The sequence below is a fragment of the Elephas maximus genome, chromosome 6 (genome assembly GCF_024166365.1).
Source record: "Elephas maximus indicus isolate mEleMax1 chromosome 6, mEleMax1 primary haplotype, whole genome shotgun sequence".
Taxonomy (NCBI): Eukaryota; Metazoa; Chordata; class Mammalia; order Proboscidea; family Elephantidae; genus Elephas; species Elephas maximus.
The window spans coordinates 30,221,445-30,249,312 of record NC_064824.1 but is presented as its reverse complement, the minus strand read 5'-3'; the positions used below and the strand labels follow the sequence as shown (position 1 = coordinate 30,249,312).

The following is a 27,868-nucleotide window of genomic DNA, read 5'->3' as shown; positions in this document are numbered from 1 at the left end:
ACTGAAAGGGCTGGCAGTTCAAACCCACCAGCTGCTCTACAGGAATAGATATGGCAGTCTGCTTCTGTAAACATCACAGTCTTGGAAACCCTATGGAGCAGTTCTACTCTGTCCTACAGGGTCGCTATGAGTCGGAAGTGACTTGCAGGCAACAGGTTGGTTCTACTCTTCACCACTATGCTATGCTACCTCTCAGTGATATCGCCTGTCATTTTACCTCACGATAATAAAAACTGTAACAACAAAAACTTCCAATTTGAAAGAATAGGGAATATAAGAATAGAGTCCTAGTCTTAAAAAAAAGATGTAGGCAGCTCATTGTTGCTTTTATTCAGTTCAGAAACACTGCATTTTCACCAATCTGTAGTATCTAAAAACTTCAACTTTAAAAAATCTCTACTTCCTCACCATAAGCCCACTGCCATACAGTTGATTCCAACTCTTAGTGACCCCACAGGACAGAACAGAACTGCCCCATAGGGTTTTCAAGGCTGTAATCTTTATGAAAGCAGACTGCCAAATCTTTCCCCAGCAGCATGGCTGGGGGTCCCTACTGCTGACTTTTTGGTTCACAGCCAAGCACTTAACCACTGCACCACCAGGGCTCTTCTCCTCACTGTAATATCCAGAAAACACTTCAATGGTCCATGAGAACATAAATAAAGTGACCTACATTGCTTATAATGCTAGTATCAACCCCAAGTTTTTCTTGTTATAATAACTTAGTTTAGGAATTGTTTCAAACTAATAAAAACCTATAATTCAAAGTTATTTTAAATTTGCCATATGAGCTTCAAGTAATAAAGTACCAGCAAATGTCATTCCAGTCTACTGAGTGGGTATGAAAAATCTGAACTCATTTCACTACTACTGTAGTTATTGTTTTTCTATTTGCATACTGAAGTTAACGATTCTTCATCTATAATTTTTCAGTGGGATAAGAGTCAGTAACACTGACCAAATAGTCTATTGCAAGATCATGACATATCTAAACTTAACATCTCATACAGTATTTATAATTCTTGCTAGTTACCAGAATCACATACAAGGTTAAAAGGAATTTAAAAGGTTAATTCCCCTGCCTTCAAGCACGATCATACCCATACTACCCTAGACTTTTATCTATTTTATTAAGCCCCGAGACAGTAAAATTCCAAAACATGCCTTAGCAATCTATTCTAATACTCTGAGTAAAACAGAAGTAACATGGGTTTTGAAGGCAAGCAAGATCTAGGTTTAATTCTGCTTACTCCACCTACTAGTAGAACAGTACTGGACAAATGACTAAAATTACCCAAAGCCTCATTTCTTGTCTACAAAACACAGGTAATATCTCATCACTGAAATCTGCCCAAAGATTAAATAGGTTAACAGACAGAGTCCCTATTACAGTGCATGGTACCACAGCTGATGCTCAGCAATTACCACTTCTTCCCCTCTTAAAATCATTTCCCAGCACTTCGAGTTTCTGGTAATGGTGAAGTAGCTTGGTCAGATTAATCCTCCCTCAAATAAAATGTATAAAATCCAGATGAAAACACAATTTTTCAAGGCTCTGGAAAGTGACCAAATGCAGAGAGAAACTAGAAAGGATGCCCATGAAAGAGAGGAAGTGTATCTGACGAGAATTACATTTGTAGCTTTTTGTCTAAGGCAAGAGTAATTAAGCTTTTTGGTCTCAGAACCCTTTTATACTCTTAAAAATTACTAAGGACTCCATATAAGAAATTAAAAAGGAATTCACTAAAATGATAATAAACTTGTCACATATTAAAATAAAGTTCTAATGATATTTTCTAAAACAAGGAAATTAGTAAGAGTAGAATTTTGTACATTCTTGCAACTCTCATGTTTGGTTAAAAGAAATACAACTAGATTACCATGTCTGCTTCTGCATTCAATCTTCTGATACACTGTTTTGATTGAAGTATATGAAGAAAATATGGCCTCACACAAATGTAGTTAGAATAGGGAGAGCCTTGATAACCCTTCTAAGGGCCTCAGGGACCCACCAAACCCATTAAACCAAACCTGTTGCCACTGAAGCAATTCTGACTCATACCGACCCTACATGACAGGGTAGAACTGCCCCACAGAGTTTCCAAGGAACACCTGGTGGATTCCAACTGCTGATCTTTTGGCCAGGGATCCACAGGGGCCCTCAAACCATATACTGAGAAATGGTGATGCAAGGGCAATCTCTAAGCTGTGCACAGCTCAGGGCAGCAAGAAGATGCAGCTTCAAGTGTCAGAGGACAGAGTTCAAGGCTGGCAAGACAGTTCTAAGGTTAAGGTGTAAATTCTAGAAGGGAAGAATACTACAGGGGGTAAGCCCCAAACTTTGCATATGAACTCTGCCCCAAACTTGGTTACCTACTGAATCATATATGTGCTGGCCATTCTCCTGGGTACCACTACAAAGCAGGGTCTGAAAGTAAAGACTTCAGGTGCTGCCCACCAATGAGAAGTAAGAGAATGGAGTTTTAATCCAGCCAAGTTAATTGCTTGCTAGAACAAAAATCAATACCCTTCAGAGGAACACAACAGAATCCTGTCTCTACATTTCATTCACAATGTAAACATAAAATTAAAAATCACTGGATACACACAGACATGCACACAAGCAAACAAACAAAAAAACCAGGAAAGGTATGTGACCTATACTCAAGAAAGAACACAGTCAACAGAAACCAACCCAAAAAAAGACTTAAGTGTTTCAATCTAAAGGCAAGACCTTTAGGCCAGCTATAATATGTTCAAGAGCAAAAAGAAAATATTCTCAAAACAAATTTAGGGATGAGGAATCTCAGAGAATAGGAAATTATAAAAAAGAGCCAAAAAAAAATTCTAGACCTAAAAATTATAACTGAACTGAAAAAATACACCAGGTACTTAACAGCAAATTGGAAACTGAAGAAAGAGTATCAGAGATGAATCAATAGAAATTATCCAACCTGAAGAACGAGAGAGAAAAAAAAGAGTAAGGAGAAAAGAACTTCAGAGATCTGTGAGACAGCATTAAGAGGTCTAAAGGTATAACTGAAGTCACAAAAAAAGGAGTGGAAAAAGTATTTAATAATGGCCCAAAATGCTCCCACCTTGGTGGAAAAAACAATAAACTATATATGTAAGATTAACAAACCCCAACCCCAAACCAAACCCATTGCTGTCGAGTCAATTCCGACTCATAGTGACCCTACAGGACAGAGCAGAACTGCCCCGTAGAGTTTCCAAGGAGCACCTGGTGGATCTGAACTGCTGACCTCTTGGTTAGCAGCCGTAGCACTTGACCACTATACCACCAGGGTTTCCTAACAAACCCCAAGCAGAAAAAATACAAAGAAAACACACCTACCTACATATCATAGTCAGATAACTTACATACAGAAAGAAAAAATCTTGAAAGTAGCTAGAGAGAATAAAGCAAAGTGGAGGAAAAAAAAAAAAAAAACATGAATGACATCTGACTTCTCCTTAGAAATTATAAAGAACAGACGACAATGGGACATCTTAAAAGAGTGGAAAGAAAAATAACTGTCAAGTCAGAGTTCTGCAGCAAAACTATCCCTCAAATACAAAGATAAAAATATTTTCAAGTACACAAATATGGACAATTTACAGCCAGCCAACCTGCACTACAAGAATTACTAAGGGAATTCCAGTTAAAAAGAAATGGCAACTCAGATCTACTGAAACAAATGAAGAGCACCAAGAATGATAAATACGTGGGTAAACAAATAAGACTATACACACATCTTTTCTTCTAGTCTCTTTATTTCTAAGAAATACATACAACCGTTTAAATAAAAAATTACAACTGTACTGTTGGGTTTAAGGATACAGAGTAAAAAAAAAGATAATGGCACCAAAGACAGGTAAGGCAGGATAATAAATGAAATACACTGTTGCAAAATTGATATATTTTACCTGAAGGAATTCAATGTTAAATCTAAGTTAAAGGTGTATATTGTAACTTGTAAGGTAATCATCAAAAATAAAGACTAAAAAATTTTTTTTAATATTTTAGCTAGAAAGGTAAGAGAGGAATTAAAACATAATGCTAACAATGTATTAAATTAGCACAAAAAAGGCAGGAAATAAAGCATAGAGAAACATGGAGACAAAAACAGATAAATAGAAAACAAATAGCAAAATGATACATCTTAATACTATCACATCAATAATTAAATTAAAAATCAATGTACTTAAAAACCAAACAAAATATCTCATGGGATGTGGTTTATTGGTTTGGAGGTTTAGGGTCATGGTCTCATGGGACATCCCAGTTAATTGGCTGTTTAGTGTTTCTGTTCTACCTCCTAGTTCACCACGTAGTGCCTGGGGTCTTAAAAGCTTGCAAGTGGCCACCCAAAGTACAACAATTGGTCTCTACTCATCTGGAACAACAGAGGAAAGAGTCAGGAATAGGAGAAGGAAATGGAATATGGGGATGACTGCCTCCATGAACAACTGCCTTCTTTATCATGAGACCAGAAGAAACTGATAGTGCCCAGATATCACTACTGAACGTTTTGATCAAAGACTTTGTAGAAGGCTCCGGCCCTCAGCCCAGGAAGTCAGTGCCATCTACAGCGCACAGGAACAGCTAATTTCGAGGCTTTCTGGAGAGATGCAAAGTCCCCTTCCTTTAGACAAATGAGCATCCCAAAAGGTATGGGCTACCTGACCATTATGGCACCAAGAAACCTCTTGTATATGAGAAGTAACTTTCTCCTTGGTTCAAGATTTTGGATGATCCAATTTTCAACAGAAATCTTCTTCAAATCAGTTTCATTTAGGCTTTTTGGCGTGAAGTGTAATAATGCAGACGGTGAGTCTTTAGAGAAGGATGAGCTCCTGAACAACTTACTTACTATGGGAGTAGATATTGACATGGTGAAGAAACAACAGCCTGGAGTTTTTAATAGGATGGTTATTAATGAGCAGTACCTGAAGATGTTCCTTTTGTCCAAAGGAGCTAGCAAAGAAGTGATTCCTAGCATCATATCAAGATATCCACGAGCCATAACTTGGACATCTGAAAGCCTTTCAAAATGATGGGATCTGTGGAGGAAGATTATGGCATCAGATCTTGAAATTGTAAATATTTTGGAGCGTTCTCCAGAATCCTTTTTTCAGTCCAATAACAATCTAAACTTAGAGAATAATATAAAGTTCCTCTACTCAGTTGGACTGACCCGTAAATGCCTTTGTCGATTGTTGACTAATGCTCCACGTACCTTCTCCAATAGTCTTGATTTGAATAACCAGATGGTTGAATTTTTACAAGCAGTCCGTTTGTCCTTGGGCCACAAAGATCCTGCAGATTTTGTCAGAAAGGTAATTTTAAAAAATCCTTTTATCTTAATTCAGAGCACCAAACGAGTGAAAACTAACATTGAGTTTTTACCATCACCTTCCAACTTGAACAATGAGAAGCTGTGGCTCTGATATGTGGCCCAGGAGCTGAAATTCTAGACCTTTCCAATGACTATGCCAAAAGAAACTACACAAATATCAAAGAGAAGCTGTGTTCTCATGGGTGTACCGAAGAAGAGGTGCAGAAGTTTGTCTTAAGCTATCCAGATATGATCTTCTTGGCCAAAGAAAAGTTTAATGACAAAATAGACTGCCTCATACAAGAAAAAATTAACATTTCACAAATAACTGAAAGTCCTCGGGTTCTGGATTCAAGCCTAAGTAGTTTAAAAACTAGAATCAAAGAATTGATAAATGCTGGCTATAACTTGAATACATTCAGTATCACTGCTCCGTCTTGGAGTCTAAAAAGATATAAAGCTAAATTGAAATAGTTAAATGGATAGAACAACGGGAATTAAAAAAAATCTTTTAGTGTAGTCATATCATTTCATGTTGAATTTGGGCCTTTCATCAAGGATAGATACATGGTCTGTGGCTAACGATCTAAGAATATGGCTTTCATGTGAAAAACCTGACTATAGGCTCCTTCCCTGTTAGACTGTAATGCCCCATACCTCACACCCAGAAGTATGGCCTAGTGGAGATCTAGGGGAAAATCTGTTGGTGGTAGAACCCTAGCCATAAACTTTGGTAATAGATGTTACACAGCCTGGAAAAGCCTGGCACAAGCAAGGTAGGACAGCTGGATTGCATTATTAGATTTTGAGGAGAGATCATAGCAGAAATCCAGTTGCCCAACATTAGAGAGGGACAGGATGAGCTGTGACTCTTCATTGGCCTCTAGGGATCATCTCTGGAGGGACTGGTTCCTGGGTCTGAACAGCCATCGAGTGACTTTTGAGACTGGCGTTCTTAACTGGCCAAGATTCCCTGGGCTTAGGCGTTCATTCATTCCTTAGTTTATTCCCCATTAACTCGGAAACTGGTGCAGGACTGAGCTATGGCATCAGTTCTGAGAACCTGAAGAAGACATTCACGGTGAATGTCATAATCAGGCCATCTCTATCTTAACTATTTTCCTTATTTTGGTACTCCCCAAAATGATGTTATTGCCTCTTCACTTTCTTCTGCTCTTTCCAAGATAACTGTTCTCCACCCCTTTGCTTTCACACCCCCGCCCAATTCACAGAGGTTGTTAGTGGAATAAAATAAATAAAACTAAAACGCAAAAAAAAAAAAAAGACTTTATAGAAGAATCCTGATCAAAAGGGAGGAAACATGAAACAGAATGTCAATTGTCATGGAGTCCAGACTTTTTGGAGCTAGTGAGGCTGGATGAACCCTGAGACTACTGCCCTGAGGTAATCTTTAACCTTGAAACCATGAACCAAAAATATCCCTCTCAAAGCCTTTTTTAAACCCAACAGGCGTATAGCTTAACTTGCAAAGAATTTCCACCATGAGCACTGTGCTCTTCTAAAAAACTAACTATATGGAATCAAATTGTTAACAGCAACTCAAAAGTCAGATAGGAAGCTTAGGGGGAAACAAGTTTATGTCAATAGGGAAGGAACATATTGGAAAGGGGGGGTGAGATTATGTAGTTAATGTCACTCACTGTATTGCACATGGAGAAACTGCTGAGTTGGTGTATGTTTTGCTGTGTATATTTTCAACAATAATTAAAACAAAAAAAATCAATGTACTTTTACAAAAAAGCACAGGAGTAAAAGCTCCATGACCTTGATTTGGTAATGGTTTCTTAGATATGACACCAAAAGCACAAGCAACAAAAAAAACTGGATAAACTAGACTTCATCAAAATTAAAAACCTTTGTGCTTCAAAGGGTGCCATCAAGAAAGTGAAAAAACAATTCACCGAATGTGAGAAAATATTTGCAAATCATGTATCTGACATGGAACCTGTACCTAGAATATATAAAGAACTCTTACAGTTCAATAATAAAAGGAAAATAACCCAATTAAAAGATTGACAAAGGATCCAAACAGACATTTCTTTAAACATATACAAACAGCTATTAAGCGCATAAAAAGATGTTCAATATCATTAGTCATCAGGAAAACGCAAATAAAAACCACAATGAGATACTATTTCATACCAACTAGAATGGCTACAATAAAAAAGACAGGTAGTAACAAGTTTTGATGTGGATATGGAGAAATTAAAACACTCATAAACTGCTGATGGAAATGTAAAATGGTGTAGCCATTTTGGGAAACAGTGTTAGTTCCTCAAAAGGTTAAACATACAGTTAAAATTTGGCCCAGCAATTCCACTCCTATACCCAAGAGAAATGAAACCATATGTCCACATAAAAAGTAGTACACATTCATAGCAGAATTATTCATAACAGCCAAAGAACAGAAACAACCTAAATATCCACCACCTGATAAATATATAAATAAAATGTGATATATCCATTCAACAGAGTATTACTTGGCAATAAAAAGGAATGATGTGCTGATACATACTACATGGATGGCCTTTGAAAACATTATGCTAAGTGAAAGAAGTCAGTTACAAAAGGTCACATATTATACAATTCCATTTAAACAAAATGTCCAGAATAGGTAAAACTACAGAGATAGAAAGTAGACTAGTGGTTGCCATGGGAAGGAGAGCAGAAAGGATAAGGGAGAGAGTCATTAAGGGGTTGGGTGAGTGCTAGCTAAAGGGTACGGGGTTTCTCTGTTTGGAGTGATGAGAATGCTCAAAAATAGGTTGTGATGATGGCGTTACAGCCCTGTCAATACACTAAAAACCACTGAATTGTACTCTTTAAATCAGTGAATGTTATGGTATATGAATTATATCTCAGTGAAGCTGGTACCTAAATAAATAAATTATACTTAACACTCCAAACAAAAGAGACTGTCAGACTAGATATAAAAGCAAGAACCATGCTATCTGTAAGACATGCACTATAAACACAAAAATACAAATAGGTTGGAAGTAAAAGGATGAATACAGATATGTTACCAATAGTAACCAAAAGAAACTGCAGTAGCTATATATACTACCAGACAATTAGACTTTGTCTTAGTTATCTAGTGCTGGTACAACAACCATACCACAAGTGGACAGCTTTATCAAATAGAAGTTTATTTTCTCACTGCCTAGAAGGCGAGAAGTCTGAATTCAGGGCACCACCTCCAGGGGAAGACTTTCTCTCTCTTTTGGTTCTGGAGGAAAGTCCTTGTCATCAATCTTCCTCTGGTCTAGGAGCTTCTCAGTGCAGGGATCCCGGGTACAAAGGGCACACTCTGCTCCCAGTGCTGCTTTCTTGGTGGTATGAGGTCTCCTGTCTCTGTTTGCTTCTCTCTTTTGAATTTCAAAAGAGGCTGACTTAAGATACAATCTAACCTTGTAGATTGAGTCCTGCCTCATTAACATAACTGCTGCTAATCCCATCTCATTAACATCATAGATACATGATTTACAACACATGGGAAAATTACATTAGGTGACAAAATGGTGGATAGTTACACAATACTGGGAATCATGGACTAGCCAAGCTGACAAATATTTTGGGGGGACACAATTCATCCATGACAGACTTCAAGACCAGAAATACTACAAAAGACAGAAAATGATACATCTATAATGATAAAAGAGTGAACACATCAGGAATACATAAAAATCATAAATGTATATGCACTTAACAGAGCCCCAAAATAGGAGATGTAAAAATTGACAGAACTGAATGAGAAATAAATAAATTCACAATTGGAGATTTTAACACACCTTCCTCAACTGATACAACTAGATAAAAAATCATAAAGATATAAAAAAATATAAATGACACAATCACCCTCTTTAGCCTCATCTACATTTATAAAACTCTACACCGAACATTAAGAGTGCATAGTTTTTTCAAGTGCAAACAGAATGTTCACCAAGATAAACCGTACCCTAGGGCATACAACAAGTTCCAATAAATTTCAAAAGATGAAAAATTTTTAGAGTATGTTCTCTAAACACAGCAAAATTAAATTATAATCAGTAATAGATTATCTGAAAAAGTTCCAAATACCTGGAAATTAAATAACATACTTCTACCCATGGGTCAATGAAGAAATCACAGAAGAAATGCTCAACATTCATGTAACGGAACAAAAGCAGGTCTCAGACATATTTATATATAGCTTTAAACGCTCACATTAGAAAATAATGGCTTAAAAAATGGGGACCTAACTTTCCACTAAAAAAAAATGAGCAAATTATCCCAGAGATATAGGGAAAGGAAAATTATAAACAACAGAAATCAATAAAAACAGATTTCAAAAGCCAAAAGTTTGTTTTTGAACAGATTAACGAAACTGATAAACTGCTAGCAAGATGGAAGAAGAAAAAAAAAAAGGCAAACACAAAGTACCAACATAATTATAGAATGAAAGAGGAATATCTCCTACACACTCAAGTAGACATCAAAAGAATAAGAAAATACATAAACAACTTTATGAAAATAAATGGCATTTAAATGAAATGGACAAATTCCTTGAAAAACAAAACAGAACTGATAAAGCAAAATACAAAATTGATAGTACTACAATCTACTGAAGAAATGGAATTTGTTATCAGAAACCTACCCACAAAGCAAATTCCAAGCCCAGGTGGCTTCACTATTGAATTCCAACATGCATTTGAGGAAAGATCCCAATTTTACATAATCTTTCAGAAAATGGGGGAGAAAGAAACACTGCCAAACTTATTTTGAGGCCACTGTAACCCTGACACCAAAACCTAACAAAGACATCACAAGAAAACTAGAGAACAATCTCTTTCATGAACAGGAGCGAAAATCTTTAACAAAATATTAGCAAATAGAATCCAGCCACGTATAAAAATCACAACACATCATTACCAAGTAGAATTTATCCCTGGAATACAAGGTTGGTTTAACATTTAAAAACCAACCAACATAACTCATCATATTCACAGAATAAAAATGAAAAAACATGATTTTCTCAATAGATGTAAAATAAGATTTGACAATTAAACACCCATTTACAATTAAAGAAAAAAAAAGCTTTCAGCAAACGAAGAATAGGAAAGAATTTCCTCAGTCTGATAAAGGGCATCTATAGAACACTGACAATTAATTCAATATTGAAATATTGAACATGTACCTCTCCCCACCGGCACCCCAAGACTGGAAAGCAAAGGCGTTTACTCTCAGCATGTCTATTCAAGAACCTGGTTAGTACAAGAATAAGAAATGAAAGAAAAATGGAAAAGAAAGTAAAACTGTTCCTATTTATAGATGTGATTATTAACATAGAAAATGCAAAAGTATCAACAAAAAAAGGCTATGAATAATGAGTAAATTTAGTAAGCTCTTAGGAGACAAATAAACAAAATTTTATTATATTTCTACACGCTAGCAGAGAACAATTAGAAATAAAATTTTAAAATAATTCCATTTACAATTATATCATACAATATAAAATACCTACTAGTAAATGTACAAAAGTTATACAAGACTTCTATACTAACAACTATAAAACATTGCTGAGAGAAATTAAAGATGACCTAAAGAAATGGAGAGGTGTACCATGTTCATGGTAGAAGTTTCAAGATTGTTAAAATGTCACTTCTCCCCAAAGTAATCTATAAATTCAGTACAATCGCAATTATAATCCCAGCATGATCATAATCTTTTTTATAGAAATTGATAGATTTATTCTAAAATTCATATGGAAACAAAGGACCTAGAGGAGGCAAAACAATCTTGGGCAAACAACAAAATCTACAGGATTTATACTCACTGACTTCAGGATTACTATAAAACTATATGGTGGCTCTCAATTTGGGGCAATTTTGTCTCCCAGGGAACATGTGCCAATGTCTGGAGACATTTTTTTGCTTATCACAACTAACTAAGAGGCTGCTGCTGGCATCTAGTAGGTAGAGAATAGAGATACTGCTAAATGTTTTACAATGTACAGGACAGCCACCTCTACAATAAATCCAGCCCAAATATCAATAGTTTCACAGTCAAGAAACCCTAAGCTAACCTTGTAATCAAGACAACGTGGTACTGACACAAGGATAGGCAAACAGATTAAAGAACAGGATACTGAATCCAGAAGTAGACTCCCTAGAGCAAATGTTTGACAAAGGCACCATAGCAATTCAATGGGGAAAGAATTGTTCTCAAGAAACAGTGCTACAACAAAATATCCCTATGCAAATAATGGAACCATGCACAAATTTTAGTTCAAGATGAATCACAGACCTAAATAAAAGGAAAATAAAGAAAACATAAAAAGGGCTTAAAAGAGAATAAAAAAACAAAACTACAACTCAATAAAAAGACAACCAAACTTTTAAAATGGGCAAAGAACCTGAACAGACGTTTCACAAAGGCAGACATACAAATGGCTAATAAGGATATAAAAAGTGTTCAAAATCAATATTCATTAGAAACATAAATTACAACCACAATGAGAAATACAAACTAAAACTACAAACTACATATTTATTAAAATTTACAAGACCAATAACAACCAATTGTTGATGAGAACGTAGAGCAACTCAAACCTCATATACTGCTGGTTGGTGCATAAAATGGTACAAATAGCTTCACACTTAATATAAAACCCAGTAATTCCACTCCTAAGTACTTATCTGAAAAAAATAAAAATATATGTCCACAAAAGCCTCACGGAATAATGTTCAGTATTACTCATAATAGACAATAACTGAATACATCCCTAATGTCTGCCGACAACTAAAACTGTGACAAATTCATACAACAGAATGTTACTCAGCAATAAAAAGAAATGAAACACTGATACAACAACCTAGAAGAATCTCAAGAACAGAAGGTGAGTAAAAGCCAGGCACAAAGAGTACATAATGTATGATTCCATATGTATGAAATCCTAGAGCAGGCAAAAGTCATCTATGCTTTGGAAAAAGAAAAAAAGGAACAGCAGGGTGCTGGGGGGAACTGGGGTAAGGAACACGAGGGATAACTAGAAAGGGTCACTAGGGACCTTTCCGGTGATGGAAATATCCTATATCTTGATAGGAGTGTGTTACATGGATATAGCCATTTCTCAAAATTAAGCTGTTTAGTTTTGTGCTCACAATGTATGTAAATTTTATTTTAAAAAACTGTAAAACAAAAATCTAGTGGGGGTAGGGAGTGGGGAGAGGTATCAATGAAACAAGAATCGTGTTGCCAGCGAGTTGATTCTGACTCATAGTGACCCTACTGGACAAAGGAGAACTGCCCCACAGGGAATGAGTGGGTTGGTGGATTTGAACTGCCGACCTTTTGGTTTGCACCCAAACTCTTAACCACTGTGCCACATGGGATAGCAAAATATTGTTTAAACCAGCTTATTGGTACATAGAAGTTTATTATTCTAATTTGTTCACTTTGTATATATTTGAAATTCTATTATTAAAGATTCTTTAAAGAAATCATTTCTCTTCATTTCCCCTCAGTGGAGGAGAGCAATTGATAATCACTGTCTTTCAAATGGAGTCCCTGGTGGTGTAAATGGTTAACACATTTGGCCGCTAACCAAACAGGTGGAAGTTCAAGTCCATTTGGAGGCACATGGGAAGAAAGAGCTGGCAAACTACTTCCCAAAAAACCCACCATTGAAAACCCTGTGGAGGACAGTTCTACTCTGACAGACATGAGTCAGAATCAACTCTATAGAAATGGGTTCAGGCCCTTAACGTAAGTTAAAATCTCTTAAGGCCTTCTCTAGACTTTGTTTTGTATGCTGAATAATCCCTGTCCTTTAAACTTTAATATTTTCATCATAGTCACGGCTAACCTTGAAATCTGTTGTTTTCCATATCTCTTCTATTCACCTTGGGTGGCACAAACAGTGAAGTGTTCCACTACTAGCTGAAAGGCCGGCATTCTGAACTCACCCAGATGTGTCTCAGAAGATAGGCCTGGCAATCTGCCTTCCAAAAGGGTGCATGCTTGAAAACCCTATGGAACAATTCTACTCTGCACACATGTGGAGGCCATGAGTAAGAAATGACTCAAGAGCAACTAATAACCAAAAACCAAAACCAAACCTGTGGCCGTCGAGTCAATTCCCACTCAGTGGCTGTATGGGACAGAGCAGAACTGCCCCATTGGGCTTCCAAGGCTGTAATCTTTACAGAAGCAGACTGCCACATCTTTCTCCTGAGGAGCAGCTAGCTAGTGAGTTTGAACTGCAGACCTTTTAGTTAGTAGCCAAGCACTTAACTACTGTGCCACCAAGGCTTCCTAACAACAGCAGTAGGGAGAAAAAAGTTAAAGGAAGCTAACACTTCTTTAGCCCCTACTACATGGGCAAGGGTTAAGCACTCGCCTGCTAACCAAAAGGTTGATAGTTGGAACCCAGGCCTGGCGATCTGCTCCTGTAAAGATCTCAGCCAAGAAAACCCTATGCAGCACAGTACTACTCTGTCACATCGACTCCATGACAACCAACACCACCACATGCCTGGCAGTATGCTACCTATTTTAAATACATTTTTGCTGTTGGCTGCTATTAAGTTGGCCCCCAACCCATGGCGACCCCATGTGTTACATTAAAAACTTAAATCCCAAAGTAGAATTTAGCATCTAAAATTTTAATCTCATTTGTTTACTTCTTTATTACTTCTCTCCTTCACTAGAATTTATATTCTATGGCAACAGGGATCTTATTTTGTTTGCCATTTCCTCACACGTGGCACACAGCAGATGGTACTTGGTACTTAGTAAATACTTTTAATAAAGGAATAGACTATCAGAGCTCACAAGTACCCTGTATCGCTCTCTTTTTGGTAGTGCAAATCAATTCCCACTCTAACTATATCCAGCTTATTTTGCTGGCATCCAAAGCAATTATTGCTATGGAATTGTCTCAAGAAGTGGAACAGAAGAATGTTTGAGAACTTTGCATTTTCTCTTTATTCAAAAATGTAAATATAAAAATATTTAAAAATGGTAAATCAATTTGCCTGTATATTTTAATAAATCTTTAAATCATGTGTGATTTCTATACATAGTGTTACTTTTTCTGATCATATTCTAATGCATAAAAAAGAAAAACCTAAAGCCTTTTGGATAGTCTCAAATTCTGTTAGCATCACCATAAAGCTGAAAAACCCTAAGAAGCAAATATTGAGAATGGAGAGTTCCTTACAGAGGGGTAAACTGCAGAACTAATAACAGACTCATAAAAAAAACAATGATCAATTTTACTTCAAAGAAATGTATCTAACAAACTAAGCATCTACATAAATTTAAGACCAAAATGTTATTTAGTTTTCTTCAGTGAAACACAGAAAGCCTAGGTTTGTTCTCAGAGAACATTCTTCATTAAACACTTGGGGTATAGTTTATGAATAAAACCATCAATATCATGGATTAGAACTAGAGTTCTACCTCAATTCTGAAGAACAAATTTTCCATTTTCAAATATTCTCAAATTCATTTAAGGATAAAAAAGGGGAACGGGACAAATATTACGTGTTATCATAAAATACAAAAACAGAGTAAAATAGCTGCTAACTACAGCAGGTCAATTTCTAAGACCAAGATATTTCCTTATTCCATTAAACCTATTCCTATTGAGTCAATTTGGAGTCATAGCAACCCTATGGGACCAAGTAGAACTGCACCATAGTTTCCAAGGAGCTCCTGGTTGATTTGAACTGCCGAACTTTTGGTTAGCAGCCGTAGCTGTTAACCACTACACCACCAGCGCTTCCTCATTACGTAAGCAAAATACCCAGCCCAAGAAGTTGGTAACTGCAATATTTTTCTGACAACTAAAAAACTGAAAAAAGATTTTCTAAGATTCTAAGGGAGAAGGCCAGAAAGAAGTGAACATTCAGAGAAGCAGGGAAATAAAATCACTCACAAAGAACGGTATTATATAAATTTTATTATTTAAAAAACATTTCACAAAAGTCTTACATATATTGTTTGCCACAGATTCAGGTCCAAGTACTTCCAGATACTACTGGGTAATATTTACAGATTATACATAACTTAAAAAACATTTAATTCAAATGTCCCAAATGCAGTAAAGGGCTTAAAAAGAGAGGTTTCAAAGTCAAAATTCATTTAGACACATCGGCAAATAGATCTGACCTTTTCAAGTGGCTTTCCCAAAGAGTTTCCAATCAGTTTCCAGTCATTCAAGACTTCTTCAACTTTTGAAATAAACCTAGGAAGGAGGAAAAAACTTTCTAATTATGTAACATAGCACATCTTTTCCTATTACTATACAATTTCTTATAAAAGGAATTTTTTTATTTAAACATTTTGATCAGAGAAGGTTTATTAAGTTTAGTATTGTTAGTCTAATTTACAGATGTGCAATAAAAGCAGAAAATAATCTTCTTTAGCCCAAGAATTCTTAGATTTTGACTTAAGTCTATCGCTTATCCAACATTCTGCCTTCTCTAAATATAAATTGAGAATAAATAAAATCTGTCTAAATGAGATTAAAATTAATATAACAAATTTGGCACAGAAGTAAAAACTGACAGTTTAAAAGGATACTATTAAAGATAACTACGAAACCGAAAAAACCTCCCACCTCAAAGTAACTGACTTACTCAAAGCAACTTTTATATTAAATGTATTTAGGAATTCCCTGATTTGCTCCCCCTGCCAAAAAAATAAATAAATAAAATTATTTGGGAACACTGCTCATTAAAATAAAACAAGCTTTAAGGGACAGCTGACAAATAGATCTGTCAACTATAAGGAACAATTAACAAACATTTAAGAACTATTCACTATCTAATCCCTAAATCTAACAATCAAGCTGACCTATTAAAAAAATAATTGAATTTTGACTAGTAACATGCTCAACATCAATAAAAGAGAACTGCCAAAATCTCAGTGGTAGTGGTCAATACATATTATAAAACGCTTTGAGAAGACTTGTTATTACTCTAAGAAGCTGACTTCTTCTAAGTTAACAAGTATGATGCAATCTAATAACAACATTCCTTTCCTAAAACACCTAGGCAGTATTGCCAGAATATTAGAAAATTATATTCAAAGGCATTAGATTTTTCCTTCAGTGACATAAATATTTACATTTCTGCTGTAAAATAGTAATGATGGTAATGATAAATTCGAGTTTATGATTCAACTGAACTTGCTAATTAATTCCTCATTAAAATTAAAGACAGTACTAATATACCAATTCACTTTTTGGGGGGTTCAATCAAATGACAATCATTAATGTTGAAAATGGGTGCTCAGGATTTGTACCAGGTATGCAAGGCTGGTTTAATATCAGAAAAGCCATTAATGTAATCCACCATATAAATAAAACAAAAGACAAAAACCACATGATCTTATCAATTGATGCAGAAAAGGCATCTGACAAAGTCCAACACCGATTCATGATAAAAACTCTCACCAAAATAGGAATTGAAGGAAAATTCCTCAACATAATAAAGGGCATCTTTTTATACAAAGCCAACAGCCAACATCACCCTAAATGGAGAAAGCCTGAAAGCATTTCCCTTGAGAACCGGAACCAGACAAGGATGCCCTTTATCACCGCTCTTATTCAACACTGTGCTAGAGGCCCTAGCTCTTATTCAACATTGTGCTAGAGGCCCTAGCCAGAACAATTCGGCTAGACAAAGAAATAAAGGGCATCCAGATTGGCAAGGAGGAAGTAAAATTATCTCTATTTGCAGATGACATGATCTTATACACAGAAAACCCTAAGGAATCCTCCAGAAAACTACTGAAACTAATGGAAGAGTTTGGCAGAGTCTCAGGTTATAAGATAAACATACAAAAATCACTTGGATTCCTCTACATCAACGAAAAGAACATGAAAGAGGAAATCACCAAATCAATACCATTCACAGTAGCCCCCAAGAAGATAAAATACTTAGGAATAAATCTTACCAGAGATGTAAAAGACCTACACAAAGAAAATTACAAAGTACTAGTGCAAGAAACTAAAAAGGACCTACATAAGTGGAAAAACATACCTTGCTCATGGATAGGAAGACTTAACATAGTAAAAATGTCTATTCTACCAAAAGCCATCTATATATACAATGCACTTCCGATCCAAATGCCAATGACATTTCTTAATGTAATGGAGAAACAAATCACCAACTTCATATGAAACAGAAAGAAGCCCCGGATAAGTAAAGCATTACTAAAAAAGAAGAAGAAAGTGGGAGGCCTCACTCTAACTAATTTTAGAACATATTATACAGCCACAGTAGTCAAAACAGCCTGGTACTGGTACAACAACAGGCACATAGACCAATGGAACAGAATTGAGAACCCAGATATAAATCCATCCACATATGAGCAGCTGATATTTGACAAAGGCCCAGTGTCAGTTAATTGGGGAAAAGATAGCCTTTTTAACAAATGGTGCTGGCATAACTGGATATCCATTTGCAAAAAAATGAAACAGGACCCATACCTCACACCATGCACAAAAACTAACTCCAAGTGGATCAAAGACCTAAACATAAAGACTAAAACGATAAAGATCGTGGAAGAAAAAATAGGGACAACGTTAGGAGCCCTAATAAAAGGCATAAACAGAATACAAAACATTACCAAAAATGACGAAGAGAAACCCGATAACTGGGAGCTCCTAAAAATCAAACACCTATGCTCATCTAAAGACTTCACCAAAAGAGTAAAAAGACCACCTACAGATTGGGAAAGAATTTTCAGCTATGACATCTCGGACCAGTGCCTGATCTCTAAAATCCGTATGATTCTGTTAAAATTCAACCACAAGAAGACAAACAACCCAATCAAAAAGTGGGCAAAGGATATGAACGTGCACTTCACTAAAGAAGATATTCGGGCAGCTAACAGATACATGAGAAAATGCTCTCGATCATTAGCCATTAGAGAAATGCAAATTAAAACTATGATGAGATCCCATCTCACTCCAACAAGGCTGGCATTAATCTAAAAAACACAAAATAATAAATGCTGGAGAGGCTGCGGAGAGATTGGAACTCTTATACACTGCTGGTGGGAATGTCAAATGGTACAACCACTTTGGAAATCTGGCGTTTTCTTAAAACGTTAGAAATACAACTACCATACAACCCAGAAATCCCACTCCTTGGAATATACCCTAGAGAGATAAGAGCCTTTACACGAACAGATATATGCACACCCATGTTTACTGCAGCTCTGTTTACAATAGCAAAAAGCTGGAAGCAAACAAGGTGTCCATCAACGGATGAATGGTTAAATAAATTATGGTATATTCACACAGTGGAATACTACACATTGATAAAGAACAGTGACGAATCTGTGAAACATTTCATAACATGGAGGAACCTGGAAGGCATTATGCTGAGTGAAATGAGTCAGAGGCAAAAGGGCAAATATTGTATAAGATCTTGAGAAATACTATAAACTGAGAAGGACACATACTTTTGTGGTTACAAGGGGGGGAGGGAGGGAGGGTGGGAGAGGGTTATTTACTGATTAATTAGTAGATAAGAACTACTTTAGGTGAAGGGAAGGACAATACTCAATACACAGGTCAGCTCAACTGGACTGGACCAAAAGCAAAGAAGTTTCCGGGATAAACTGAATGCTTCGAAGGTCAGTGGAGCAAGGGCCGGGGTTTGGGGACTATGGCTTAAGGGGACTTCTAAGTCAATTGGCAAAATAATTCTATTATGAAAACACTCTGCATCCCACTTTGAAGTGTGGCGTCTGGGGTCTTAAATGCTAACAAGCGGCCATCTAAGATGCATCAATTGGTCTCAACCCACCTGGAGCAAAGGAGAATGAAGATCACCAAGGTCACACGATAACTACGAGCCCAAGAGACAGAAAGGGCCACATGAACCAGAGACTTACATCATCCTCAGACCAGAAGAACTAGATGGTGCCCGGCCACAACCGATGACTGCCCTCACAAGGAACACAACAGAGAACCCCTGAGTGAGCAGGAGAACAGTGGGATGCAGACCCCAGATTCTCATAAAAAGACCAAACTTAATGGTCTGACTAAGACTAGAAGAATCCTGGCGGTCATGGTCCCCAAACCTTCTGTTGGCCCAGGACAGGAACCATTCCTGAAGACAACTCATCAGACATGGAAGGGACTGGACAATGGGTTGGAGAGAGATGCTGATGAAGAGTGAGCTACTTGTATCAGGTGGACACGAGACTGTGATGGCATCTCCTGTCTGGAGGGGAGATAGGAGGGTAGAGAGGGTTAGAAACTGGCAAAACCGTCACGAAAGGAGAGACTGGAAGGAGGGAGCGGGCTGACTCAGGGGGAGAGTAAGTGGGAGTATGGAGAAAGGTGTATATAAGCTTATATGTGACAGACTGACTTGAATTGTAAACTTCCACTTAAAGCACAATAAAAATTATTTAAAAAAAAAAAGAAAATGGGTGCTCTAGAAACAAGTCAACATGTTTACAAAAGAAAAATAAAAATTTAAAATATATCCATATGTGAGCAAAAATTTACCTGTGAAATGTACACTGCATTTATAGAGGTTAAAAAACTAGGAGCTACCTTAATTTTAGAACTGCAGCAAACAGTTGTAAATTAATGGTATATTCATTCAATGGATTAATATACACCCATTACAAACTGTATTTTGAACACTATTCTACCATGAGATACTACCACCGTAATAAAAATAACACAGCGTTCACATTAAAAGAATATCTTCAAGTATTTATTGTAGGAAATCTAACAGTACTACCTAAAAGAAAAAATTTGAACTCTATTCTGTACGTATTGAGATTTGATGAAAAATTTAGTAACTTTTCCCCTAAAAGCTCTCCAGATCTTAGCTGAACAGTCATTTTCTCTAACTCCTTATTCTGTATTAGATTCCTTTGTTATATGCTATTATAAGAAAAACCCAGTTTCTTTCCCTTCCAAGCTCTTATTTCAACTTGTAATTAGACTCATTTGTATCATTATTTCGTTCATGTCTGTCTCTTCCACTGGACTGTACTCATATGAGCAAGAACCATCTCTGTTTTCAGTAATCACTACATCTCTAGTGTCCTGATTGTGCCTGACACACAGGCATTCAATAAATTTTTCAGTGTGTAAATGATAAAGAGTTATGGACCTTAAACCAAAAATACCCCCTAAAGTCTTCTTTAAACCAAACAATAGTTCAGCTTAATTAGTAAAGAATGATTGCCTTGAGCAGTGGGCTCTTTTAAAGAACTATCTACATGGGATCAAACCAACAATAGCAACTCAAAAGTTTAGATAGGAACTTACAGGGCAGTGAGTGAGTTTACATTAATGGAGGAACAACAATCCAGAGAAAAGAGGGTAGTCAATATCACTGAATTGTACGGGTAGAAACTGTTGGACTGGTGTATGTTCTGCTGCGTATATTTTCAACAAAAAATAATATTATTTTTCAAATGTACCTTCTGGCTTTTATTAGTGAACCACCAGGCCTCAAGCAGGGCAGTCAGGCTAACTGACAGCCATGTCTTGCCAGGGGAACAGCCAAGATCATCATGAGCAGAAATGATAGAAATTAAGAATTCAGAAAATAGGGGGCAACAGTGTTTGGCCCAAAACACTGGCCCAACAAAAGATTTGAAAAGAGAAAATAGCTTTGAATTTGTTTGTGTAAGAGCTTCCCTAAATGTAAAAACTTTATTAAAGTACGTTGCACAACATGAAAAAAAAAAAGCTGTAGACTTCTACTTAGTTCTCTTAGTAGACTGTCATATGGCTCATGACATATTAACGAGAACTTTCATTCAAACATGAAGTTCAAGGTAAGAGACTCCAAAGTCTTAACATTTTTTCTCAAGAACTGTAAAACACTAGTTTTACTCTAGAAGAATATAAAAGCCAAAAAGCAGATTTCTGACTTTGAGACAATTCTGGTAACTGTGTAAACAAGAATTTCTGTACAAGGAACTAAAGGATTTAACATTCCACTTCAGGACAATCTAAATATTTAGCTAAGGGAAAGTAGCCATTTTCCATTAAATACCTTGATATTTCCTCCATTACCAACCTCCAAAACTCCGGTTACCTTTTTCTGACTACCTTCAAGACACTGAAATATTGTTTCAAACCTGACAGGTCTAAAACAAACTCTATTTGCCACTTACTTACCTTCATTCTTTCAGGCAAGAAACTGCAGCTCCATGTTTGAGTCTTCCCACTCTTCCATCCAGCTTATCTATCTAAATTTTCTTTGAAATGTCTTATAATCCTTTTACCCTCCCTTTCTCTCCAATCCCCAAATCACCATCCTAAATATGTGACAAGGTAAGTTACTTCCCTTCATGTTACATTATCTCCTGAAACAACTCTCATGATACTGCACTTAAAAAAGAAAAAAAAAAAACCAAACTATTGCAAACAGTAGATTCTGACTCATAGCGACTCTACCTACAGCAAAGGGTAGAACTGCCCCACAGGGTTTCCAAGGACCAGCTGGTGGATTCAAACTGTGGAACTTTTGGTTCCACACTATCACTTAGCCACTCTAAAATCTATCATGGGGCTCTCGATACATAGTAAAAGACTTCTATTTCTTCATGAAATCCCAAAGGTTCATTTTCATCTATGGGCTCTCTGCTTATGACAGTCCCTTCTCACATCTAACCAACCACTTGCCATTTTCAAGGCCTAGTTCATTTCCTATTTTTTCTATGCAAATATCTCTGACAACTGTAATTTATACAATCTCATCCTTATCTAAACTTCTACTATTTTTATAGTTAGTATCACTTGGCTTACAACTTATTTGCTGGTGGGTTTTTTCACTTTTAAACATATGGATCGAGTTGTGTTTTTCCCCCCTTAAAGTAGTTCTGGACACACAGTATGTGCTCAATAAAGCCTTGCCAGTGTGGTTATGTCTTATTGAGTTTTCTTTTTTGGTGCAAGTGGGGTACTAAGATCTTTTATATTTTCCTATGCGATCTAATGACATTAAGTCCAAAAATTTCCTCTCCCATATCAGGAAGATTATAAAATGTTTCCACAAGCTAATATAAACTTTCACACCCAGAAAACCAAAGGGTTTCCGTGACACCAAATAGGAAAGCTTCTCCATCTAAGCCTTCACTCCCCCACAAACCTGGCTTGCAACTAATTTCAGTGATACAAGTTTCACACAGACAGTTGTTTAATGGAGTTTGATAGGCACAAGAAGCCTGGGCACTTACCCAGTGAAATATAACAACTTGAAATAAAGCGTTCCAAAGCCATATGCAGCCTTTTTTTTTCTTTAATTAAAAATGTTATTTTAAAAGACAGGATGGAGATGGTGGGAGTGTGGCAGACGGACAATTATCAACACTCTGAAGAAAGAGCTTCTCCTAAAACGGTTATGCCAGTGTAAAGGGGGATAAAAAGCATCTGCGAAGTTCACTGCTTACGCTAAAGCTAACCGAGTAAATTTAAAAGGAAATGGAACAGGAAACTAGGAATAGCCTCGGAAATTGTTTTTGCGGGTGGACAACAAGGAGTCTCAAAAGTCTAGGAAATGGAGAAAACAGTCTGAGAATAGAGGAAATAAAACTTTTTCTGAGAGCCCGAGTCTCCGGGGTTTGTCAGACGGAGGCGGGCCGGGGCTTGTCAGACGCGAAGCGCGGAAGAGGCTTGAAGCTGGCTAGAGAAGGGAAGAAGCGGAGAACCAGGGGCTATAAGCGTCTTACTTTCCTCGCAGAAGTGGCACTGCATGGGGTGTATCTAGACTGGGGAAGAGGCTGGGGGACGCTGGGGCCCGGAGTGCTCGTGCCAGTGATGTGACTCACTCACCTTTCCCACTCCGAAGCAGTGGTGAAGTCCGTCATCTCAAATACCTCGCACTCGGGCTGCAGGAAGGGGAAAGAGAGAAAGAAAGAGATTGAACCCGGGGCGCTGATTCGGAGGAGACGAACATGGATAGAGGCAGAAGTAGCGAAAAGCAGGAAGCAAACACCTCACCTCACTGTCGGCCGCCATCTTGAGGAGCGCCGGGCGCACGCTAGGGCTGCCGGGAAGGAGAGCCGCAGGGAGAGGGGAGGAGGAGGGCGGGGAAAAGCTGGCTCGGAGGCGGGGCCTCCGCGGAGACCCGCCCGTTATTAAGTCGTGGTTGCGAAAGTTGTCTCAGGGGGAAGATACAAGGTTAAAAAAAAATGAGAATGCTCTTCGTTTTCCTAGGCAAGAAGAACTTCAGTCGGCCCTCAACTCTCTCTCCTCTAGCTGGTTTAATAACATTTGAAATTTTCCTGTAGAGAAATGAATTGGGACCGGGAATAGGTAGGACAAGACCCTAAACTCTTGTTGGCCAAGATTGTATTAAAAAACCCAAAGAGCTGTGGTTTGTTTCCATTCAACCCCTACTTATTGGTTGCAAGACAATGAACTAGGTGCCCTAATATCACTCCATCCACACTCATGCACAAAGAACTTACGCAGTTTGTTCTTGAAATAGAATGATAATACTTCCGTTTTTTTTTTAGTTACTGGGAAGAGCAAACACACGTCAATGAACGCTTCACTTTTTAAGCCCTTAATTATTTAAGCCAGGGGGTGGGTACATGGCTATTTATTATACGGAGCCCTGGTGATACAGTGGTTAAACGTTCAAATGTTAACCAAAAGATCGGCAGTTCGAAGCCACCAGCCCCTCCTTGGAAACTGTGTGGGGGTAGTTCCACTCTGTCCCATAGGGTCGCTGTGAATCAGAAAGGACCCCAAAGCAAGGGTTTGTTTGTTTGTTTGTTTTGTTTTGTTTTGTTAATTCTGCTTTTATTTGGGTTTAAAAATTTTCATAATTAAAAGTTTAAAATCAAATCTCATTTAATGAATTTTGCAACTCCGAGAGGGAATTTGGAGGTGGAGGACTAAGAAATGCAGTTTCGGCAATAAAAATACTTGATTTTAAAATAAGGGTAGAGATGTAAGAAATTTGTGATGTAGATAGAGCAGATGGGGAAACGAAAGATTAGACAGAAAATTTTGACCACAGATAGTTACCGTCAGTGTCAAGCATTCAATCCTTGGTCCTTGACGCCCCTTCCACTTTCAACCCACTACATTAGTGAGATACTGTGGGTTATTACTGCAGCAACCTTTCCTAAGAGAACTCAACTTGTACCTTCATTCATTCGTAAGCATTTATTAAACATCTATTATAAACCAGTTGGGTCCCTGGATGGTGCAACTTTCTAACCAAAAGTTTGGGAGAGACACCTCAGAAAAAAGGCCTGGTGATCTACTTCCAAAAAATCCCCCCCAAAAAACCCACTGCAGTCCAGTGGATTCCGACTCATAGCGACCCTAGAGGAGAGAGTAGAACTGCCCGATAGAGTTGCCAAGGAGCACCTGGCGGATTCGCACTGCCGACCTCTTGGTTAGCAGCCATAGCACTCAACCAGCACACCACCAGGGTTTCCTCCAAAAAAATCACCGATTGAAAATCCTATTGAATACAATTCTACTCGGACACGCAGAAGGTCATCAAGAGTCAGAATTGACTTGATGGCAACCGGTTAAGTCAATCACTATGGTAGGCTCTAGGGATTTGAATGTATATTGCAGAAACTGCCCCCGATGTCAAAGAACTTACATTCTAGTGAACAAACTGAAAATTTTCTACACTAACAGAAAGGAGGAAACCCTGGTGGCTAGTGGTTAAGAGCTACGACTGCTAACCAAAGGGTCGGCAGTTCGAATCCAACTGGCTCTCCTTGGAAACTCTACGGGGCAGTTCTACTCTGTCTCATAGGGTCGCTATGAGTCGGAATCAAGTCGATGGCAACAGGTTTGTTTTTTTGTTTTGTTTTAACACAAAGGAGAGGAGCTACATGTGTCAGTATCATTGTTATAATATCTTATGTTGACTTTAAATAAGAAACAAATGCAAAAGGATTATAATGCTGAGCCTTAATCTGAGAAAAACTCCGTTTATTCATTCATTCTACAAATACTTATCAACTGCCTTCTATGTGGCAGGCACTCCAAAAGGCAAGGGTTGTACAGAAAAGGACCTTCCCACCTTCAAGCTTACTGTAAGCCAATAAACAAGAAATCAAACAAGCAGGTAATTATAGGATGGGGATCGTCATGAAGCACAAGAACAGGTCAATGGTTGCAATAGAGAATAAAAAGGAGAGGGGGCCCTCTCTAAAGCAGGTGGACAGGGAAAAATTCTCTAAGAAGGAGAAATTTAGGCTAAGATTCAGTCACCCATTCAGCATACATTTTGTATTATTGATTAATTGGATCTATGGAGTTCCTACAACGTTCCACACACTAGTCTTAAAGAACAAACAAACAAAACTGCTGCCATTGAGTGAATTCCAACTCATAGTGATGCAATAGCACAGAGTAGAGCTGCCCAACAGGGTTTCTAAGGCTGTAAATCTTCTCCCACGGAGTGGCTGGTAGATTGAAACTACCAATCTTTCGGTTAGCAGCCAAGCTGCTTAACCCCTGTACCACCAGGGCTCCTTACACACTAGACTAGCACTAGGAATACCACAGTGAAAAAACAAAGTCACTGCCCTCACGGAGCTTACATTCTACTGATGTCTTAGGCTGGGTTCTCTAGAGAAGCAAAACCAGTACTGTTGTTGTGTTGTTAGGTGCCTTCGAGTCGGTTCCAACTCATAGCAACCCTATATACCACAGAACGAAACACTGCCTGGTCCTGTGCCACCCTCATGATTGTTGTTATGCTTGAACTCATTGTGGCAGCCACTGTGTCAATCCATCTCTTTGAGGGTCTTCACCTTTTTTCACTGACCCTGTACTTTAGCAAGCATGATGTGTCCTTCTCCAGGGACTGGTCCCTCCTGATAACATGTCCAAAGTAAGTGAGACGAAGTCTCACCATCTTCACTTCTAAGGAGCATTCTGGCTGTACTTCTTCCAAGACAGATTTGTTTGTACTTCTGGCAGTCCACCGTATATTCAGTATTCTTCACCAATACCGTAATTCAAAGGCATCAGTTCTTCTTCAGTCTTCCTTATTCGTCATTCAGCTTTGGCATGCATATGAGGCAATTGAAAACACCGTGGGTTGAGTCAGGCACATCTTAGTCCTCAAAGGGACATCTTTGCTTTTTTGCACTTTAAAGAGGTCTTTTGCAGCAGATTTGCCCAATGCAATGCATCATTTGATTTCCCGACTGATTTATATCAAGGAAATGGCTTGCACAGTTGTAGAGGCTGGAACTTCCCAAGTCCATGGATCAGGCTGGAGGCTTCCTCTGATTCATGTACCCACAGGGGCTGGCAAATCCAAGATCAGCAGGTCAGACAGTAGGACTTTTGCTCACAGGATGTGAAGATTGACAAATCCCAAGATTGGCAGGCAAGACAGCAGGTAAGCTGCTAGCTCAAGTCCCAAGAACTGGAGGTCAGATGAACAGGAACCAGATGCAGGAGCCAGAGCTAGCAAAAGTCCACAAGATTTGCCTGAGAGTCCACCTATATTTGACGCAGGCCACATCTCCAATAAACTCCCTTTCAACTGATTGGCTACTCCACAACAGATCCCATCATGGAGGTGATCACATTGTATCAAATTTCATCAGGGAAGTGATCACATCACATGGCGGCCAAACTACATCACAAGTAAACCTTTCACAATATCAGTTAATCTATTTTCCATCACAAGCTTTCTGGGAACAAACTGTGTACATAAACATCTTTTCTGGGAGCATTATTGTTATTCTCTTCCTGGAATATTCTTATCATTTGCTTAACCATAAACTACAACTTTATCATACATCAGTTATAAGTGTTCTTGCTGAGAAAAAACATTTTTATCATAGTAAGTATGATGTTATGGATTGAATTATGTCCCCCAAAAATGTGTGTCAACTTGGCTAGGCCATGATTCCCAGTATTGTGTGACCATCTATCATTTTGTCATTTGATGTGAATTTTATATGTTTTGTAAATCCTACCTCTATGATGTTAATGAGGCAGGATTACAGGCAGGTATGTTAATGACGTAGGACTCAATCTACAAGATTAGGTTGTGTTTTATGTCAATCTCTTCTGAGACATAAAAGAGAGAAGCGAGCAGACAGACAGGGGGACCTCGTACCACCAAGAAACAACAGCCAGGATAATAGCATGTCCTTCGGATTCCAAGTCCCTGCACTGAGATGCTCCTTGAGTGTGGAAGATTGATGACAAGGACCTTCTCCCAGAGCCGACAGAGAGAAAGCCTTCCCCTAGAGCTGGCACCCTGAATTTGAATTTATAGCCTCCTACTCGAGGGCACTGGGTTTTGGGTTTAGACTATGAGAGAGTAAACTTCTCTTTGTTAAAGCCATCTGCTTGTGGTATTTCTGTTATAGCAGCACTAGATAGCTATGACATACGACTACATACTTGTTAACTTAAGAGGGTATGTGCATATTCTGAAAGCAGAAGAAAAAAGAGAATATAGGGTAAAGGAAAGTTTGAAATCAAACCTGTGTCAGTTGCTTAGTCATGCCAGGGCTTCAGTTTTAAG

The 27,868-nt window shown here is 37.8% G+C and overlaps 1 protein-coding gene and 1 pseudogene across 1 annotated transcript in view; one reads left to right on the top strand and one right to left on the bottom strand.

Moving 5' to 3' along the window:
- Positions 1-23,375, bottom strand: part of RAB3GAP1 (RAB3 GTPase activating protein catalytic subunit 1) — a 110,740-nt gene extending 87,365 nt beyond the window's left edge. Inside the window, exons 1-3 of the mRNA XM_049889229.1 lie at positions 23,338-23,375; positions 23,170-23,225; positions 15,513-15,588 (exon numbers count right to left, since the gene is read on the bottom strand). Of these exons, the coding sequence (XP_049745186.1) occupies positions 15,513-15,588; positions 23,170-23,225; positions 23,338-23,355 (150 nt within the window). The 5' untranslated portion in view covers positions 23,356-23,375. The remainder of the gene's footprint in view (positions 1-15,512; positions 15,589-23,169; positions 23,226-23,337) is intronic.
- On the top strand, positions 4,666-5,825 carry LOC126077880 (transcription termination factor 1, mitochondrial-like; annotated as a pseudogene).
- Positions 23,376-27,868: the final 4,493 nt, after the last annotated feature.